At 38.6% G+C, this 22702-nt stretch overlaps 1 protein-coding gene across 1 annotated transcript in view; it reads right to left on the bottom strand.

Moving 5' to 3' along the window:
- The window catches only part of mfr (ferlin family C2 domain-containing myoferlin misfire), a 71185-nt gene that overhangs the window by 26934 nt on the left and 21549 nt on the right, over nt 1-22702 (bottom strand). Inside the window, exons 4-8 of the mRNA XM_085205787.1 lie at nt 12965-13383; nt 12497-12790; nt 11604-11790; nt 4950-5012; nt 2731-2815 (exon numbers count right to left, since the gene is read on the bottom strand). Of these exons, the coding sequence (XP_085061913.1) occupies nt 2731-2815; nt 4950-5012; nt 11604-11790; nt 12497-12790; nt 12965-13383 (1048 nt within the window). The remainder of the gene's footprint in view (nt 1-2730; nt 2816-4949; nt 5013-11603; nt 11791-12496; nt 12791-12964; nt 13384-22702) is intronic.

A 22702-nucleotide genomic window follows, 5' to 3' on the forward strand; every position in this document is an offset into this window, starting at 1 on the left:
TTATGTTATAAAAATAATAATGGTTGTGGATTCGAACACCACCAGGTCGTGGTACAATTGTACCCAAACTAGCCAAGGTGCAGTGTTGAGTTCCGCTGCTCAACAAGCAATGTCTGCAAGGCGTGAATTATAAGAATATTTATTAAATATAGGTACTTATGAAATTATATTCAGTTTTTGAAAACTAAATATAATTTCATAAATACTAATTCTATTGATAGAATTAGTAAGCAAATATAAGCGTAAATAATCAAAAAGAATAATAATAATATATAGTACATCATCAAATAGTGCACCCTGGGGATATTTATTCAGTTCAGTATAGTATATACATCCATCAGTTTAATTCTAACTACGGTTTCACCCGCTTAATCTTATTGTTATATCATAGCCAAATTATACAAAATAGTTACATAAATTGTACTCTGTGTTATTCTGATGTATAAGACATATTAAAGATTGATCCGTTCCGTAGTTTTGCGTGAAAGTGGAACAAACATCCATTCTGACAAACTACTAACTAGATTGGGTAAGTTAAACTATATGAACGAACGAGCCTACAAACAAATATCAGTTAAAAAATACCATCAGTACCAGACAAAAATATATAGTTTTCTATAAAACGGTTCAAAAGTCCCAACAAATATATTAAACTAATCCGCATTATTAAAAACAAACACCGATTGTTCCTGAAAGCTCATACCTCACGTATTCGAGCTTATTCGGTAAATTATCTGAATGATCGAACTTTATAGTATAACTCGATAGCATAACCGTTAGTGGGAGCTTTCCTGGAACTAGAGCACGGTTTTCAGATTATAGTTAAAAGCTTGGTGTAAAAACTCGCGGGTTTTTTTGTTTATTGTTATCGTCACGATCGGGAACGTGTCTTTTTGTGTGTGGGTATAGTTGTGGTTAAAACTTTAGAAAAATTAAATCAGCTTCACGCTGTATCCCGCACACAGCAACCCTGCAAGGCGGAGAGAATCTAGTGTTAAGGCACTCCGTTCCCCACGGTCTGCAGAATTCTGGGGGCATTGCGTAGGAAGTGACAGAGCTCAAGGTCGTGGTTAGTTGCCTCGACACTAGAGGGAAGAAATGGAAATATAAATTTAAATAAATATTTCATCTCCTCGAGTGGGGATCGAATCCAGAAGCAGTTGATTAACAGTCACATTTTGTGCCCCTGCGCCATGACTCCTCCACGCCTCATTGTTGTGGTTGTAGGTTCAAATAGAAATTAATACATTTTTTTAAGAAAACAAATAGAGAATTGAGTTCTAATCGTAGCGATATTTGAAACTGCACTCATTTGATTTATTATCAACTAGTGACCCCTCCGCGGCTTCGCCCGCTTGAATTACATGATTATACATTTAATAAACAGAATTGACAGTCAAATGTGATGATGAAACAGCCTTAAATGTTAAATTATTGATTAGGGTAAGGATTTATAATATTCTTTGTAAAATAACTGTAATGATTGCATATTATAAAATATACCCAAATCGAATCGAATAAATCTCCTTGTTTTGAAAGTCGGTTAAATACACAGATTTATCACAAACAAATAAGATTTATTATAAGTATAAGTATAGATATGGATTGCTTTATATTTGTAGGCAAACTCATGCCTTGAGTTCATTCAAATGCTGATAACTTTTTTTAATGAACCGATTTTGATGAAACGTACTTTAAATGTTAAGCTGGGCTAAAACAAAGAAATTGGCGAAAGTTTTACGTAAATCGGTTCAGTACTTTCAGAGATTAGCGTGACCATACATACAGATAGACAGACAAAACAAAATATTTTTGCTTTCTATTATTCTTTTTAAGGATAGAGGGGCAATCCATTTCAGTCAAAAATACTAAATGTAAAGACAAGATATTTTTACCGTTTTATCTATATACAGGGTGGAAGAGGCAGCGCTTCTTTAACTGAAACTGCATATAGGGTAAAATATTTCAAACCCAGAATTAAAAAAAAGTAATCAAGGCACCTCAACGGTTTGGACGTAGGATTTTTTTTTCATTTCACGATTTCTATCCATACCTGTATTTCGTGTCACGCACACACACGTATGCGACGTTGCCGCTTTGACAGGTAAGTGTGTGCGTGCTTATGTTATACTTTACAAATGGAGTTTTATTTTAAAACGGTAATTTTATTATTTATTTTGTTTGAAAAAAAAACTTTTTCATTTTTGAGAATTATTTTTTTCCGAATTATATTAGGCTTTTATAGAGTAGATAAAACTGTGGTTTCATTTAAAGTGGCGCTGACAATTCCACCCTGTATATATATAAAAGGACTTGTCCTCACTGACTGAGGTAAGACGCACGCACAGCCGTAACTGCTGTGCGTAGAAACGTGAAATTTGGACAGATATTTACTTTCGTAATCTGGACATCCACAAAGAAGGGATTTTGAAAAATTTTAACCCTAAAGGGGTGAAATAGGGGTTCAAAGTTTGTATGGAAAAAAAATTTTATCGGCACCGATTTTTATAAAATTTGAAATCTTAAAAATATTTTATTGAAAACATCTTTTATCGTTTATTAGAATTTACCCCTAAATAAGCAAGCGAAGCTGCGCGCGTCCGCTAGTTATATATAAAGATAATATAGATTATTTGAATTAAATTGCAATAGAAGTGCGCGGTTAAAGAAGAGCTGGTGTCGCTAAAACCGGCAATGGTTACAAATTTAAAAGTTCGAGTAGGTACTTACCTGGCTGATTCCAAACGGTGGCGATGTCAAGTTTGAAGTTGCCTAAAAGTTTGTTAGCTCGCAAGATGTGCCGCGACTGGAGCACCTAGAAAGTAGCTACTACGTTAGATCCTGTTGATATAGCTGCTTTACTTACTATTATAAATGAAAATTATGTAATTTTTTTTTTAAACGGAAAGTGGGAACAGAGTGTTCTAGCACTAGATTCGTTCTGTCTGCCCTGCTTTTTAAAAAGTATATATATTTTAAAAGAATGTAAGGCCGACTGAATTAAATGCATCCATCAAAATAAGCGAAACGGTACTTTTTATTGCTGAAAATTCAGTAAATTTTATTTTTTTTTTAATTTGCGGGATTTACTCGAGCGCGGCAGATTGATATACTGGGGATTCCTTGTACTCGGTCACGTACTTCCACCAAATATAAATATATTTTTCTACTATGTACACACTGTATTCCACAAGCAGGGGTTGGAATCGAACCAACGGTTGTGCCGTTGCGCTTACGCGGCGGCCTCTATAAACAATATTATGCTTATAAAAATAGATTAAGTTATTTTCTTCACCAAAACTACGTTTTCTTATAATAAATATTGAAATTGCTTTTTCAAAGAAATATATTTTCCAAGTTAATATTTAAAACATTTCTTATTTACTGACACCATCAAGGGAACTTGTTTTCTGATACTGAATGAGATTTACATAAAAACTTAATCGAGACGCCTGTTTTAATCTTACTCGGGTTACTCGTAAATAAAACTGTATACATTTTATTCATTACTATACTCTGCCTACGTTTGCTCGCATGGACTTTACGACGTAAAATGATGGAAAATTCGTTTTTATTTCATTTTCGTAAGAAGTTTGACTTATCCATTCTTAATGCTACTGTATATATATATATATATAATCTAGGCGAGTTTCAACTGTTATTATAAGTTCAACTTTTTAATTCCAATAGTTTCACCTGTGTGCTGACTGTGGTCGAATGACCAATGTGACGAATGGATAATTTTCATTTCCGTTACTGAATAGTGTTGGAATAATTTTAACGAATATTTTAGGAAAGATTCGAACCTCCAAACATTCTATTTCATTCCTCCAAACATTTCATAAAATGAAACACCCAATAACGGCCAATTAACAATCAAAATTAATTAGGTAAAGCTTGATCCCGTACGCGTATTGACGCGAGGAAAATACGCTTTAATTGCCACCATGTTTTGTTTTCGCTAATTGTTCATCCGGCTAATTATAATATCGATGCACAATTTATTTTTGTTTTGTACTAGTGGGCGCCCGCAGCTTCGCCTCTTGCACTCGCGCAGCTTTGCACTCTTAGGCGTGAATTCTAAACAACCCCGAAAACGTGTTCAATGAAATATGAAAGAGTCTGAATTTTAAATTTTATAAAAATCGGTGCCGATTTAAAAAAAATCCATACAAACTTCGAACCCCTATTTTATCCTTTTAGAGTTAACATTTTTCTAAATTTTTTCTTAGTGGACGTCCAAATTACGAAAATAAACATCTGTCCAAATTTCACATTTCTATCATCAGCAGTTACGGCTGTGCGTGAGTCTTACCTACCTCAGTCAGTGAAAACATGTCCTTTTATATATATATATATATATATATATATATATAGATTATAGAAAACAACGAATTTTGTGTGAAACAGCTGCTAGCTAACCATGGTATCTGCTGTCTCATAGATACCATGGATAGACATAGACCAAATAAAATGAGACCACATGGGAAGCACTACCTTTCAAATAAAAAAAATATATCAAAATCGGTTCACCCAGTCAAAAGTTATGAGGTAACAAACATAAAAAAAAACAGTCGAATTGATAACCTCCTTTTCTTACAGAAGTCGGTTAAAAATAGAATAAGTGCTATGGCCAAATATTAAATATATGTTTTCTTGGGAGCACGTTGAAAAGCTTCCTTAATAAGTATATAGTACCTAGTTGAGTATAGAAAGTTTATATAACGTTCTTTAAATTAAATTCTAGAGTTCAAGAGTAGTATGAAAAGAAACCGTAAGAACATTTTCTTACTTATTCAATTGCTTTACTTCGAATAAAATCACTCCATATATAAATTAGTATTGTTTTTATATATTCAAGCTGTGTCCCTCATATAGTAGAGAAGGCAGAGGGAACCTTAAGAGACACTCCGTTCTCCACATTACGCCGTATGATTATAAAGTATTACCGATAGCGTGATGATCTTGTCGAACAGCATTATCAATGGCATGTGGAAATCGAACACGAAGTACTGTGGACAAAGAAGACACGTTAAAACAATAATATGGCAAATAGTCGCAGCTGACTGTACAAGCGGCGGTTGTGGGTTCGATTCCCACTAGGGTAACAAGATATGAGTGAGTTCCGTCACTCAACACGCAATGACTGCAAAGTTAGGTGGGGAGCGGATTGTCTTTACCCTTTGCCTACTCTGATATGAATTATCAATCATTTCCTCATTTTGGTAACAAGAAACTTTGCTGATTACTATATTCCACACATATCTATAATCCAAAGATAGAAAAGGTAATATAAAGGAATACATAAATTAAAAAATCAATATTTGTAATTATTTTAAAGTACAGCTACTTACAATTTATGCATAAATTTAGTAATATCGTTGTAAAGTCGGTTAAGTTTAGGATGACTTTCAAAGTTCGTGTCAATGACTTCAGTGAATAGGTTCAAAACGCTAAAGCTCAAATGAAGTTCGTTGAAGCGAGGAAGGAAGCGAAGGTAGTGCGTTTTTATTGTAATATATTTTGTTTCCTCATTTTTTAAATTAGTTTAGAGATTTTTATATTTTTTTAGTTTAAGAGAAGTAAATAGGTAGAATAAGCAGAGGGAAACTAGTGTTAAATTCATTCAGATTTATTTCTCGTCTTTCTCTCAAGTTCCTATCTATACAGCATATTACTGATTGATACTAGTACTGCGTACAAAAACGATAAAATCGGGCCAATATTGTATTTTAAGTGTTTTTTTTTTAAATCACAAGCTTCATGTAAATAATAATTTAAAGTTAGAAAACCAAAAAGAATAATGTAGCACCACCCTAGTAGTTCCTAAGATAAGCAAGTTAAACTAACAAACATTTCAGTTTTATAATATTAGTTTAGTTTAAGGAGTATTTAAATGAAAAACCGTAATTAATACGCATTTTGCGGAGCTACTACAATTCTTTTGTGTAATATAACAATAAGAGCAACACAATGGCGAAGGAACGAATTATTCTAAGCAAGTTATTTAGAACAGTCTATTATTAGTTCAAATAAATAGATGCCAATTCAGCAAAATGTTCTTTTATGAAACTAAGACTTCAATTTATTATTTGTAAAAAGACTAACTTTGACAATTTTTTCGATGTTCAATTTGTTATGTAATAATAAACTTTAAAATTATTGGGTTAAGGGAGAGGGAAGTGATTTATCACGGTTTACCGTCAACTGCACCATTCACCCACCATTCAAATTGAGTGGAAAGTAGCGAACGGAGGACGCACGCGCGCACTATCGACCTACTATACGGCCACCCTGCATCACCAAGAAGACGAAGAGGACCAATCGGCGTCGTTTTGTTCGGCGAGCGGCGATCTCCGTTGTTTTGTGTAGTGCAGTGTAGTGTGTTAGTGTCCATAGGATTTCACCTGGATTCCATACCCACGTGAGTACTTTTACACAGTGTTAGCTTAAGCTAGGCACTCACCCCGGCCCCACCAGGCCGAGACATTAGGTCAAAGTAGGCACACACCCCTCGCCTTGGCGGGGGGTCAATCTAGTTTCCCAAAATGGTCCGCGTAGACGCGAATAACTTGCTTAGCTACGTCGCGCAAAATTTCCCCGACGCTCTTAATGGCATCAAAGATTACGTCGATAACGAGACGATCGCTCAGTCGCCGGAGCTCTTAGAACAGATGGAGGACGAACCGGTGGAGGTCGACGCCGGCTCGGATGAGGACGAGGCTTCCGCAAATGACGCGGAGTCCGAGTCCGAGTCTGAGGCCGCGGAGGCCTCCTCGTCGTCCTCGTCGTCCTCTGAGTCCTCGGCCGACGAGGAAGAAACTCCCGGTGTGGAGGATAATGACGGTTTCGAGACCGTCAAATCAAAATCGGCCAAACGGAAGGCCCGTAGATCGTCAGGCACTCCGCCACAGACCCCAGCCAAACGCGCCGCGCGCGCAGAAAAAACCCCCTCCCCGCGGTCCTCACCCCCGCGTAGGTCTAGGGACGACGCGCAGGTAGTTAGAAAGGGTGCACAGGTAGACAAGACTGACAATACAACAAAGACAAAGACAAGCAATGATAATAATAGTTCGATCCCCGCGTCCAACTCTGGCGACGGTTCGGTACCGTTACCGGCCGGCGTCCGTAGGGACAGGTTACCTCCCCCGATAATAGTTCAGGAAAAGAAAGCGTGGGACAATTTACAACTATGGATGTTGTCCGCTAAAGTGCAGTTCAATTCTGCCAGATCCACAGCGCAGGGAGTTAGGATTCAGGTGTTAACACCTAAAGACCACAGGGTCCTTACGACCCACCTTAGGAATTCAAAGATAGGGTTCCATTCATACGCTCTGGAGGACGAGCGTCAATTACGTGTAGTCCTCAAGGGTATCCCATCCGAATTAGAGACAGAGTCAGTTTTCAGGGACTTAAAATCCCAAAATCTTCCAGTTAGAGCAGTCCACCGTATGTACAATCAGTACACTAAGAAAAGCTACGACATGGTCCTAGCTGTCCTAGACCGTAGCCCTGAGGGCAAACAAATTTTCAATATAAAATCCATCTGCTCACTCACGGGCATCACTATAGATAAGCCATGGTCTCGTGGCATTCCCGGGCAGTGTCACCGCTGCCAGCTCTATGGGCATTCCGCCAAAAACTGTCACGCAAAACCCAGGTGCGTGAAGTGTTTAGAGAGTCACGCTACTGCTGACTGTCCGCGCAAGGTCCCAGACCCGGCCGTACCTCCCAGCTGTGTCTTGTGTGAGACCCAAGGGCACCCCGCAAATTACCGCGGATGCCCTAAGGCCCCACGCAGGTCCGGCGGAAAGGGCGGCAGGACGCATAAGGCTTCGATGCCTTCCCGTCCAGCGCAAAACCCGTCCGGCCCTCAGCCACTACTCCAACCAGCCCCTCTTCCTTCCACCAATGCGTGGAAAAAACCTCTACCAGAGACCCAAGCCGCCAAGGCCTCCAATCCCAAACCCAAGCCCTCCAGGGCCACTTCCTCTGCCCGACAGCCCCGTGGGGAGGTAACAGAACAGGATAGGATCGAAGACGCGATCGACATTGCGACCAGCTTTCTAGATATACTAGATAAAGACGAATTATTGGCCTTCGCGAAAGGCTTAGTAGACTCAAACGGCGATCCTAAAAGTCGACTTCAAGTAATTAAGCTCAACAGAAAGCTTATAGCCAAATTACTACTTGTCAATGCTCAAACTTCCAATGGCGGTCAATAATAATTTTAGAATCAACCCGCCCGATCTAAGACTCGCGCGAGTCAAGCCGCGTTCTCTCAACATAGGTTATTTTAACGCTAACGGTCTCAATACGCAAATGGGGCTAGTCCGCGATTTTGTTACAAACCGACAACTCGACTTATTTCTAGTTCAGGAAACGTTCCTTAGAAATTGCAATAGGGATCCCAAGATAGCCAATTACCGCACTATTCGTAACGACAGAGACGGCGCCAAAGGCGGCACCGTCATATTTTACAGAAAGACGCTTCACGTCATACCGCTCGATCCGCCGCCGACGCTCACTAACATCGAAGTTTCGGTCTGTAAGGTTCACATGACTGGACATCCACCCACTATTATAGCTTCCGCCTATCTCTCTCCATCAAAGAGTTTACTTAGAAGCGACCTACAGACACTACTAGACATGGGGGACTCGGTTATCATAGCCGGGGACCTTAACTGTAAAAGTACCAGGTGGAATTGCAACTCCACAAATAGAGGAGGAATCGAACTCGAAAATATCTATGACCTGACCACCTCTCGCTTTGAGATAATAGCCCCCCTCACTCCCACTAGATTTGGGCCCCGGGGCCGACCTTCAATTCTCGACATAGCCATCCTGCAGGGCGTCTCTCTCAGGCTGCGCTCTATCGAGGTAATACCAGAGTTAGACTCAGACCATAGACCTGTAATAGTTAAATTAGGACCCGATTGTCCTCCAGTTCTTCCTAAAACCACCATCACCGACTGGTCTAAGTTCGCGGAGCGCCTAGGCAATCCCGACACGGAACCGACAGACGACATACCTGACAGATTCGACTCGGTGGAAGTAGTCGAGGCGGAAATTAACCAACTTACTGACAGACTGGGTAGCACTCTCGACGAGTGTTCTAGGGAAATTCCAAGTAATCCAGAAGGACATTTTAAGATCCCGCGAGATCTCAGAAAGCTCATGAGACGTAAAAACATCGCCAATAGGGCGCACGATTCATTTCCGTCGCCAGCAAACCGCGCTAAACTCTGGAGGCTCCAAAGACAGGTTCGAGCCCGGTTCGAGGACCTCAGAGACGAATCTTGGGATCATAGGTTATCAGAGCTTACGCCATCGCACGTAGCGTTCTGGCAATTAACCAAATCATTCAAAAACGACACCGTAGTCGAATTACCGCCGTTAATCCGTCCGGACGGAACACTAGCCTCAGACGATCTCGAAAAGGCCGAATGCCTAGCGGATAACCTAGAAAGTCAATGCTCCCCCTCGGAAAAACCGTGTGATCCAATTCACGTCGCCGCGGTGGACACACAGGTCGAAACGTGGGCACCGTTGCCACCAGCGGGCGAACCTATAAGACCGACCTCTGTCGAAGAGGTACAAGACATTATAAAGCGCCTTAAGCCAAAGAAAGCCCCAGGATCCGATCGCATCTCGAATAAGATCCTTAAAATTCTTCCTATTCACATTCTAACGCTTCTCGTTGCCATTTTCAACACTCTTTTAAAAGAGTGCTCATTCCCAGACCAATGGAAAGAGGCAATAGTCATAGGTATTCACAAGCCTAAGAAACCTCGCACATCCCCGTCCAGTTATCGCCCCATAAGCCTTCTCAGTTCAATGGGCAAAATATACGAACGTATCCTCCTCACTCGTCTCCAAGCCGCAGTCGTGGCCAATGACATAATCCCCCCCGAACAATTCGGCTTCAGAGCCAAACACTCCAGCATACACCAGGTACACCGCCTCACGGAATTCCTGTTATCCCGAGCCAAACAAATGCCATCAGCGGCAATCTTCTTAGACATTGCAAAAGCGTTTGATAAAGTCTGGCACAATGGCTTGATTTACAAGCTACAAAAGACTAACGTACCTGACAGACTCGTGCACATCATTCGAGACTACTTATCAAACCGCTCATTTAGATACAGGGTAGAAGGCACCCTTTCCTCCAGTAGGCCAGTTAGAGCTGGAGTCCCCCAGGGCTCCATACTATCCCCGCTTCTGTACAATCTGTACACTCACGACATCCCCAAAACCCCAGGTACAAACCTAGCCCTTTTCGCAGACGACACCGCCGTCTATACGTCCGGCCGTGTATCAGTCTGCATAGCTAAAAGACTCCAAAAGTCCATGGACCGCATAGGTCAGTGGCTATTTCAATGGCGCATAGAGGTCAATCCCGATAAAAGTAACATCATTTACTTCCCCCTCCGTAGGACAGACTACCTGCCACATGTCCGCCTTTTAGGCAAAATAATTCCCGAGGCCAAACAGGCCAAATACTTAGGTGTCATTCTCGACAGTCAACTGTCCTTTAAAGCCCACATTACTTATGTTCGCCGCAAAGCGGCCTATGTCCTAAGTTGTTTGTATCCACTCATTTGTGCTAAAAGCAAACTCTCTCTTAGAAATAAAATCCGACTCTATAAAGCATGCGTCAGACCCATTTTCGCCTACGCCTGTGTTGTGTTCGCACAGACAGACCTTAGCCGTTTACAAGTAATTCAAAACCGTTTCTTGCGTAATACTACCGGTGCCCCGTGGTACATGCGTAATACCGATCTCCATAGAGACGTCAAATTAGATTCAGTAAAAGAGCACTGTCGCAAGCTCTCTAGTAGTTATTTCACTAAAGCCGAATCGCATCCGAATCCGCTGGTGGTAAACTCGTGTAATTACGCCAAACGTCGCCCGTGGGATCGCCGTCGACCCCGGGATATCTTAACCGATGATGCTGACCCCATCACTAAAGCGAACGACCCTAAATTTGTAGGTAGGGCTACACACAATCGCACACATACACGCTACGCACACCGTCCCCGCCGGTGGAGACGAGGTCCCAGCTTTACTGTGGCCCAATCGCGCCTCGGCGCGAGAGGAGCCCTCAATCAATAATCCAATAGGGCATCAAAAGCCCTCCCCAGTAGGCTTTGGTCGAACCGATCGAAGCAAAGCCCCCCACTACGAACGGTGTTCGCAAGTCGCGGTCCGAGTCTCAAAGGAGACGCCCTTGCGCCACTGTGTTCTCTTTTGTTGGTACCTTCCACGGTAGCCATGCCAAGGTCAGAGCTCGTCTAGCTCGGCCTCCCCAAGTCCGGTGACGCTGTAGAGGCCGATATGGCCAACAGCATACTGCTCAATCGAAAAACGAAAAAACGACGCGAACGGAGGATCTAAAGTTTCCTGAACGGGATGGAGGGAGACAAGTTTCTATAATCCTTAGTAAATAACTAAGACCTTATGACAAAGCAGGTGAAGCTGTAAGTAAAAGCTATATATATATATGATATACCAACATTGTTGTTGGATTTGTATAAAGATAAAGATAATTGTAGAACATAGTAAATCCAAGTAAATGTTGGGATACTTTTTCGGGTGCTTACTTCGTTATAATATGGGCAATTTGTGCTTTCCTTCACGCTGGTGTACTTGCGAGCCTCTCCTATCTGCACACAGACTACGGGGTCCATGTTCAGTCCCGCGAGTTGCCTTGCCTCAATTATCGTGATGCAGACCTGAAAATCCGCGCTTCTTAGGGCTGCAGGGCCAGTTGAGTCCATCATGCGTTTTCTATAAGAAAATCTTTATTAATAAAATGTAAAAATATTTCGTTCTTAGTCATAAGAGATGTTCTAAATTTGAACTTAAGTATATATTATTTGAGGCCGTCGCGTCGTGGCGCAGCGGCATAAGGATGTGACTGTAACGCGGCAATTGTGGGTTAAAGTTCCCCACTCGAGGAAATAAAATATTTATTTACATTTATATTTGCATTACTGGTGTCGAGGCAAAGAGTGACGTTGAGTTCCGCCAGTCAACACGCAATACCTCCAGAATTCGGCTGAAAGTGGGAAACTCAGTGTCTTAACCTTCCGTTAAGACACTGCGTTCCCCACTTTCCACGGTTCCTTCTGCCTACCCTGCTGTGTGGTACAGCGTGAAGCTGATTTTAAGTTTTGATTTTGATTTAAGTACATATTACGTCAAAAAGTTAGTTTCTAAAATATTAGTTGTTTTTAGCTTCACCGTTTTCTCACGGCATAGAAAGGTAAGCAGAGTTAACATGATGTTAAAACCCTCCGTTCCCCACTCTCCGCTCAATTTTCAAGGCACTACGTTATGCGTGGCCAAAACACAACGCCGCAGTTTGCCTGTCAGAGCGGGAATATGAAAATTCTAAATTGATTGTTTCTTCATAATCTGGCTAAATAAATTTGAAATAGATATTTCTTTTTCATACTTGCAAAACTTATAGTGATTTGATGAAAATACTTACACTTTCATCATCTTTGAGACCTCTGAAGGGCAACGAGAATCGACGAGGGCTTCTTCTGGACTTATAGAGGCTTGGCTAGTAGGCCCGTCATTGTCTGAAGACGGACCAGCTCGGTCATCATCAAGAAGGCCCTGTTCTTCATCACCACTACTGAGAGGCTCCTTATGACGCCTTCCCAGACGCATCAAATTGCGAACACTTTTTAATGGGGACAAGCGTTTGCGCTCTCGTTCTCGGTCTCCCCCTTCACCTACTATAGTTACAGATTTCTCGGTGCCCATCGAAAGACCGCGGCTAAAATGAAAAAAAAATCGAAATAAAATAAAATAAATTATCAATATGTTGGAAATCTCAGCTGTAATATGTCAAATAACTTCTGTAAGAGTTCTGCAAATTGTTTACAAAACCGATTTCTTTGAACATGTAAACTTCAAATAGAATATTATTAAAATATAATAAAATAGTTACCGTAAAAAATGCTTTCCAGCACTCTTCAGTTTATGAGAACGTGATGATTCCGGTACCATGTCGATAACGGTATCTTTTTTGCTTTTTTTCAAGGTGCGTTCAAGGGTCTCTATGTTCCTTTGTAAGTCTTCAAGAGCTGTATCATCGTCGTTGTCCGACTGTTGGCCAGAACTTTGGGAAGAGGAGACTGCACCTGATGCAGTCACACCTCCTGCTCCACCGGTCCCACCTGCTCCTCCTATTGAACCTCCTCTTCCTCCCCTTGAAGAGTCTTGTCTGCTGCCCGCATGTGGAACAACGTGGGTTGAAGGCATCACGTCTCTGTTTTTAGATGGTGTTACGTTTACGCGATTTGTAGCGTCATCTGGAGGGTTGGGCATCACTGGTGGCTTGTAAAAGATATCCATGTCTACGAAAACCTGTTGGATGAAACAGATTGTCATGTCATGAATGGACATCGAACCCATAATCGTCGCGTTTACAGTGGCATGCTTGCGCCCCTTCGCCACGACGGCATTTTCAATTATATTTTATGATTAGCAAATATACAGACTAGTAAACCGAGCTCTGAAATAACTAAAAGTTTATTTAGCCCAAAACGTCTGCCCACTTTCATTTATTACCCTCAATTCAAATTAGAAAATTTCCATGAAGTTATTTCTAAATTTATAAATATATATATCTGGGATGGTTGGCGCTTGATGAGGGAGGCCTGCGTTCAGCTGTGGACGGCGATAGGCTGTTGATGATGATGATAGAAATCTTTACATGTTAGTAGTTTGGCTTCTATATATGGCCTAGATGGAAGAGGACCATTAAATATTCTTGCATTGTACTGACCTAGGAAATGGGTCAGCTAGGTATTGCTAGGCTTGTGACTACTCTAAAATCTACAATGCTTTTACAGCTTTACGCTCTTTCCCGTTTAACATTGAAGATAAAGGGAAATTAAAGTTAAGATACCATCCCAGTTTTCAAATTCAAATTCAAAATATTCTTTATTCAAATAGACTATTTTTATAAACACTTTTGAATCGTCGAATGAGCATATGAACAAAAAGCTACCACCGGTTCGGAAGGCAGTTCTGCAAGAAACTCAAACGGTTCTTTTCAAAAACTCAACTCAACAGCTCTCTTTTTCACACGCCGTCCAATTCTTTGTGAAAATCTGTGTTGAATGAAGGCTGGGGTGATGAAAATAAATTAAATATATACATTTTTGAGCGAGGGTTGAACTCACTACGTCCATGCGCGTTTCTAGTCAGATATTATCTTTCTGCTCTACGACGGTATTAACGTTTTTTTAGTTGCCCCTATTTACTTACATTACCATTGAGTGACATATTCAAATTCAAATTCAAAATAAATGTATTAACGTTTATGACTATACTAATACAATTTAGATAACAAGCTTAAAACAAATACACGTAAAATAAAACAAATACAAGAATTAAACAAGAAAAAAGAAAACAAAACGGTAAAAGGAATGAGGCTCAGCAAATGTTGTGAGACGTGTTGTCTACAACTCTGTTATTCAGCCTCATCCTAATTAACAATGTTTCAATAAAATTAAATGTATACAGGAGAGATGCAGCAATTGGTAACGAAAATTCGTACATATTATAACTTTAAAAACTTAAACATAATAATGTTGTTATTTGTTTATTTATTCCAAAGAGAAATAAAAAATATTTAACATTCTAACAGGAGACACAACCAGTGTATATATTTATTTAAAGATTAAAGAGTTTGCCATTGCCTGCTTATCAAATGTGGCTTAGAAAATTTAGTGGATGTGATAAGCAAAAAATAATAATACTGAGATAAACAATAAATACACAATATACATATATTACAACAAAAATAATCATATATCTCTATATATACTAAAACAGTTAAAATATTTTGTCTCTACATTTAGTATTTTCGATTTCCCTAATAGTAGGGTAAGGAGAGGGGACTATTTAGCTTCTCAGTAACCAATTTTTAAGACGTTTGATGATTTTGTAATAAGATACAAGTCTCGCTGCAAAAGCACGACGTAGATCGTAGACACGAGGATTGTGGGTTCGGTTTCCTGTCGGGGAAGTTTAATATTAAAATTTTGCTGTTTTTATAACAAGAGTAAATCTAATCCACAATCATCGTGTCTACATTCAGAACCACAAAACCATTTGGATTGTAACGGTATCATTATTATTAAATGAGCTATAATATATATGTAGACACAAAACAAAACTAATACATAGCAGCGCGCCGTCATATATATATATATATATATATATACATATATTCTATGTTTCATAATGCTTATTGATTCAACCAAAGTTATTATATCAGTGTATCTGGTTTATAATGTTATTGTGGCCATTAGATAGATTGCGTATAATATGGACATCAAAAGCTTTAAAAAAATATTTTTCCCACATAACAGAGACTAGATAGACGGAGAACGTAGTTGAATATAAGCATTGCGTGTTCAGTGCTGCTGAACATAACGCCGCGCCTTCTCTACTAAAGAAAATAATCATCATTTTAAGTTGCAATGCCTCCAGAAATTTGTGGAAAGTGGGAAATGGTAGATCCTTAATGAGAACGCAGTGTCTTAACACTAGGCTTACCAGTTTCCTTCTATCTATCCTGCTATGTTCGGGATACGGCGTAAAACTACTAAAAGTAGATAATCGCTACTCCAATTTATGGTCTAACATATATATACCACCGTATTTTCTGTCATCTAGAAGTTATCCCCTAAACGAGACTCGACCTCACGACCATTTCGTGTAGCCAGTCCCATGGCAGCTTCTAAAATGTACATTTATATGTGCCTTTGTATATAAATTATTAACTGAAACTACCTCTGTAATAGTCCCACCTCCAGCGGTCAGGCCGCCAGCTATAATTCGGTGCTTAAAATATTCAAATGATACATCTGGGTGATCTGGGTTACAGCCAATATGGCAAATTGCATATTTAATATATTAAAATAAAGCTGTAAATTAAGTGATTGTTTTAGTTATCAGTTGAAACTGAAACCGCGACGAACATGTAAGACACTCCGTTCTCATTTAAATTCCTCATTTTCCGCTGAATTCTCGTAAACAAGGAAAAAAGGAAATGAAAATACTAATTATTTAATTCCCTGAAGTGGGAATCAAACCCACAACACTCGTGCCCGTGCGCCACGAAGGCCTTCAAACGGCCTTGTAATATAATTTTGTATTTGTATTATACACACCCTCCTCTTAAAAACCTCCTCCTCCTTGAAAACCTGTATATTAGTTTTCAATAAGTTTTCACTAACTGAGTTAAATGAAGGGGAACGAGATTGGGAAAAAACGGGATTTTTCAGTCTCATTGGTTACTTCGTATATTAAAAAATATTGTGCATTAACATAGTATGACATACATATCGCATACTAGTGTGTTTAATAAATAAAATATTTTCCAAAAGTAAAAACAAATATTAATTTGATTTGAACCCACAGCTATCATATACGTAATTATAACCTTATAAACTTTTTCAAGCAAAACTATTATAAAAACAAGTAAGTACAAAAAAAAAACAAAACCAAAACTACCAAGCCTATAATAATACCTACAAGTAAATAACTAAGCACTACGCGAGTCCTCCAGAGAGACCCTTCGTCACGCGCGGCCCTCCTGGAAACTCGTTATAATCGTGTAAATAATACACATGTATAATATGATTCGTTAATTGAATATTTGAATTGCCTGAAATTTAAATCTAGTTAGGATTATTTTCTCTTATTTTCATACAGGGACCTAATATTAAGGCACTGAGACACTACATCCCATAATTTTCGTATGTACTATTGAAGTTGGCTCTCTTTTCTTTTCACATGTATGTTTTCGTGGGACACTATAGTATTCTGTCACTATATTACGCGCTCATTTATCTTTAGCAGTAGAAACCGGGAACGTTATGTCCATATACAGCAAAGCAGGGACGGAACACGTAATGTCTAGTTTTGTTCTTTGCCATTCGCCTGAATTCGAGACATTGCGTGTTGAGTGGCAAAACTCAACGCTGTACTTTGTATCACCAGACCGATTACCGAACAATTCATCCCCTCGAGAGAGGATCGAACCCACAACCATCTCCCTCAGAGACAACCGTTGTTCTACGCCACTAATAATATTTACTATTATATAGTAATTATAATATACAGTATTAATAAAGTAACACCACAATTTCCTTGTCAGATTTAGGGATTGTTTCGCGAAGATTATCTAAGCTGGTGAAGTAAATTCGGTTTTAGCGAGGTTACTTAAAATATCCTTCCCGTTTCTAAGTTGAAAATCGATAGTTACACGCCTATTTCATAATTTTCAAAAGTATTATGATATAAAATAAAATATATAAAATAAAAGCAGGATAGGCAGATCGAAATTAGTGTTAAAACACTCCGTTCTCAACTTTCCGCCGAATTCTGAGGCATTGCATGTTTGCGGGGGGACTCAACGCTGTGCTTTATATTACCAGAGTGAAGAATATTCATCGTCAGTGGCCGCCGTTACTCGTTGAGCGGTGGCATACGCGTGTGACTGTAAACACGATGGTGTGTGACGTGGGTTCTTACTCGAGGATATGAAATACTTAAGAAATTCATTTCATTTCCTCGCTCTTGCGTTGAGTTCCGTCACTTAACGTGGGAAATGGAAGAAACTTAATCGGGAACTGAGTTTCTTACTCTAGGTTCCCAGGATCCCTGTGCGGGATAAGACGTGAAGCTAAAAATATAATGATAATTTCCCCGAGTGGGATCGAACTTATAACCTACGCGGTCACCGAGCCACAGGACTCAGCACCACATCTAAAACATACTCGCAAATTTATACTTTACTAACAACACAACTCTTCGATAATACAAACTTTTCGATATAAAAATTTAATAGAGTATGAAATCTAAAGCTTCTCTACGAAAGCTTATCCGTTGGAATCATGCCAATACCAGGTGGAAGAGCAACAAGCTACTTGAAAAGAAACCTATTGTTAACTTAACGAAAAAAGAAGTTTCACAGCATTCATTTTTAACACGCTTTTTAGATCATTTGGCTTCACGGTATTCTGCACATTGCAGGGTAGGCAGAGGGAACATAGTGTTAAGAGTGTCTTATTCTGTTTCTTATTAATATTACCGTTCCCCACTTTCTGCCCAATTTTTGAGTCCTTGTGTGTTGAGTACCAGAGCGAGTAAATATGAATTCTTGATATTTTATGCCCCCGAGTAGTAATCGACTTCTATCGAGGCCGTGTGACTCAGGGACAGTAACTATGTTTCTATATAGTAAAATATAGGAAACTGGCACAGGACAGGCTATTGTCAGTAGCATTGGTGACAATCGAGCTAATCTTATGACGGAGTCAGGACCTGACTGGTGGGACTCTTCAAAGATTACTAGTAAACTACTTATACACTATAACAAGACATATTTCAGTATAGAGTTCCACCACTCAACACGAGTCTCAAAATTTAACGGAGAGTGGTAAATTTAGTGTTTAACTGAATCTTAAAGAAGGAAACAAAAGAAGGGCTTAAAAGTAATAATGTAGCAATATTTGAATTAGAAATTTTTGGATACATCTTAAATGCTTTCGGTAATTAAACTACGCGTAATAATTTTTTTTAGATTCATGTTGTATCTCCCACATAGGGGTAGAGGCAACCTGCGCCACGGCGGCCTTATGTTTTCATAGTGCGTTGAGTTACGCCATTCAACACGCAACTATGACATTACATTCTCTGCGTCTACCACGCTATGTCGAAAAATAATTAAGTTGAAAATAAAACCTACTATTATTGAATATGTAAAAAAAAACAAAACGAATAAATAATAGATGGGGAGGCAAGATGCTAACTCGGGATTTGCTCGAGCGTCATAGAGACTTGTTAAGTCGAGATCCCATCGCTTAAATCTGCAGGGATCTGTTGTTTAAATTAAACTTCTATTAATTAATAATACATGATTAGTAGAACAGATTCCACTTGGGTTGCCTAGAAGAATCCTGCCGCAATCCTTTAATAAAAATTTAATAAAAAATAAAACCTTTAATAAAAATTTTTCGTTACTCGTTGTTGAAGAAAATTGGCACTCATATGTTTTTTATATGAATCGCACATCATTTGAAAGAAAGTCGCATAAGGAATTGGAAAATTAAGGGTTGCCAGTTCTCAGTCTGTCGCAAGTCCAGGATTGCCTGGTTTAAACAGGTCACTTAATGTTAATAATTTCAACTCATGTGTTTTTTTATGAGTTATATATCAAATTAAAGCTTATTTTTTTCTGAACACTATAACACATGGTTGCCTGGAAAATAACTGCCGAAAACAGGGGTTGCCATCGTTTGGAATATTTTATTCCGGTTCCGTTTGACTATGACAATAGACGATGAAATGCGCGGTATACCTTATGTTTTAAAGTAAAATATTATATAATAGAAGGTCAATCTTAAAATGTTTATTCTAATTGTTCACCTGTTAAATGCTGATTTTAATCATATTAAGTACATATAGAAAACTATTTAAAGATGAAATCATCCTTATTTTTCATATAAAATATATATGAATTCATCATTCAATTAAAAATTCCACGCTAGGGAATGTCGAGACAACGTTTTTTTTACAACTTTGTAGCTCTCTCCCTTCTTTACGTCACTCTCAAATTGTAAGATTAGTGGAATATACACGATTTAACATGTAACTAAATTACTCTACCGTAATCTAACGCTCTCGAGAATTTTAAATGATCATTTTTTTTACTAATCTGATCGTTTATCCTAGACGTGGATATGGGGCTCATATTTGGTGGAAGTACGTAACCGAGTACAAGGAATCCCCAGTATATTAATTTGCCGCGCTTGAGTAAATCCCGAAAGTCCCCTCTTCGTCGCTCGTACTATAAGGTTTTTTTTGAAGAAAGGTAATTACGGTAAAAACGGTTAATTCAAGGTACTTTTGAAAGTTAATTCGTATGTTTAAATTAACTTATTCCAGATAGCTCGCACGCACAGGGAAACCCGACATTAAGTAATTTAAATGTAAAATAATGCTTATACTTACTTTAGGGCCCCTAAACTTCTTGGTTCAGCAGCACAGCGTCTGACTGTAATGTTTCGAAATTGGGTGGAGTGGAGAACGGAATATCTTAACACTAAAAATTAAGTAGTTACTCAATAAGTAGGATTTTTTGCATTTTTTTGGGTAGTTAATAGGTTTTTAGGATTCCGTAGCCGAATGATCAAAAATGTTATTCTCATTGATTCAACACATATGTCTTCTGCGGGTCAGTCTCTCTGCACAGTCACTTTATTAGAAAATAATAAGTACAAAATCATATAATTTATGTGTTCTTATAAGATCACTTTGCTGTCCGTCTGTCAAGACCATTTATCTCAAGATTGTGTGGAGGTATCAAGCTGAACTTAATTCAAATATAACCTGAAAGAAACTCTTAGAGCATCGAATCTATCCAGTTTCTAGGTCAAAGCAATCAAAATAAATAATTATAAATTAATATTTGTAGTTAATTTCAAACTAAAATTGTGCATACGCCTTAAGTTTGTAAACTTAAGTTTGTCAACTTTTATAACTGTGCATTGAGACCTGCAATTCTGTAATTGGCACGGAACCCTCAGTGGGCGATTGCGAGTCGCACTTGACCTGTTTTTTTCTAATCCTTAAAAGTATAATAGAATGTCGTTACTAAGAATGTAAAACAAAATAAAGTAAGAGCGACACATTTAAGTTATTCACTTTGTCACTGTCGCTTTAAAAATGCAACGGTGTGCTTCGGGGCGTTCACTTCTTAATACTTTACGTGATTTTTTTCTTAATTTTTTTTACGTAAAAAAATTGCTTATAAATTGTATTAGGGTCGAGAAGCGAAATAAACTTATGGTTAAAAAAAACAAAGATTTAGCATTAATCTCGTAAATATATGCCCTGGGGCCGGATTGAATTCCCGTCCGCCAGCGACTCTCAATACTTCACACAATGATAAGGAACTCCGTTCCGCTATAAGTCCAAATTTTGAGACATTACCTGTTGAGAGGTGGAACTCAACGACTCGCGTCTTGTTTCTAGAATGAGCTAATGAAAATAGAAGATTCACCACTCGGGTGGGAATCGAATTCCAAACCGTCGCGTTTATAGTGCTCCTGGGCCACTGCACCACGACTTCACACGCTTCAACATTCAGCCATCCATTCAAAGTGTTTATTTATCAAACCTATTTATTTAAGTGAAAGTTAAGTTGTGAATAGTGTGCGTTAATAATTAACTATAAAGCTAGTTGTATTTTAACTTCAACTTTGAGTTTCAAAATAATATTTACTCTGAATATAATGTTTCGTCGAAAATTTAAAGTTTGAGAAGCCCCAAAGCGTATAATATTATAGTTGACGAAATATTTCAAATACTAAGCTTATATTTTTATAGTACTTTTTTTATAAATTCAATGAAAACGTAATAAAAATAATAGTTTAGGCAGAGAAAACATAGTGTAACTCCATTTTCCAGTTTTCACCTATTTAAAACGTGATGAGTTTTGTGCAGAGTTCAACGCCGTGCATGATTTTAAAAGTCAGAGAAATGTGAAAGACTTTTGACGTTTTGAGTGACAGTACTTAAGGCCACGCTTCGCGCGTCTTACACAATAAATAAAAACGAATGCGGATTGCACCCAAACTAATGGTGTTTACAATCAGAGACGCCTCACTACACCGAAAGTTCAATGGAAATTTAAATTCACATACGTAGTGTGGTTAAGCCTTTAGACCGCAATTTGAATACAGGCTTAGACAAAATTGGTATGATGACAGTTTTGGAAATATCAAAATATTATATGGCTTTTAAGTAAAGCAGATTCACGCTTAGTCCAGTATAACAGGGTAGGCGGAGGGAACCTTTATAGCATATAGCGTTGATACTCTACTTCATTCATCCATTTGGGAAACTCTACTCTCTCAAGAAGTGGCATTGGATTATGTAAAAGTCGTAAAAAACATCTACGACAACAGTACTAGCAGAGTAAAGTTGAAGAGCACTGGACCACTCATACAAATAAACAGAGACGTAAGACAAGGGGACCCGATCTCACGAACAATCTTCATAGCGGTACTAGAGTCAATCATACACAAACTGAACTGGGAAAAAGTTGCCATAAACATTAATGGTGACTATCTGAGCCTGCTTAGGTTTGCTGACAATATATTCCTACTATTAGAAAGCATAAACCAACTGCAACTGATGATAAACTCTCTTTATGAAGAAAGTCGCAAAGAAGGCTTGGAAATAAATCTAAATAAAACGAATATCATGACGGGTACGAATATCATCATGGAAATATCATAACCACACCAATTTACCTGTATATCTGAGAAATTTACCCCTAACCTAGGATACCTACATTTACCTGGGTGAACAAATTTTATTTGATCAACATAATAACGAAATGAAAGTACAGAGAAGAGTCAACATTACGTGGAAGAAGTTCCGGAGCCTCAGAAAAAATCTTAAAGTGACATGCACACAAAGTTAAAAAGCAAAGTTATGAAGACCTGCATACTTCCCACGCTAACATACGCCTGTCAAACATTTAGTTATTTATTTATTAAAAACCAGATCATAATAAGCCAAAGGAATATGGAAAGAAGTATTCTGAAGATCAAAAAATAAAAACAAAATACCGTTATAAGAAAGAAAACTAAAGTCA

This window comes from Heliconius melpomene, chromosome 21 (assembly GCF_056956725.1).
Source record: "Heliconius melpomene rosina isolate 202511_hmr_F chromosome 21, ASM5695672v1, whole genome shotgun sequence".
NCBI classification, from domain to species: domain Eukaryota; kingdom Metazoa; phylum Arthropoda; class Insecta; order Lepidoptera; family Nymphalidae; genus Heliconius; species Heliconius melpomene.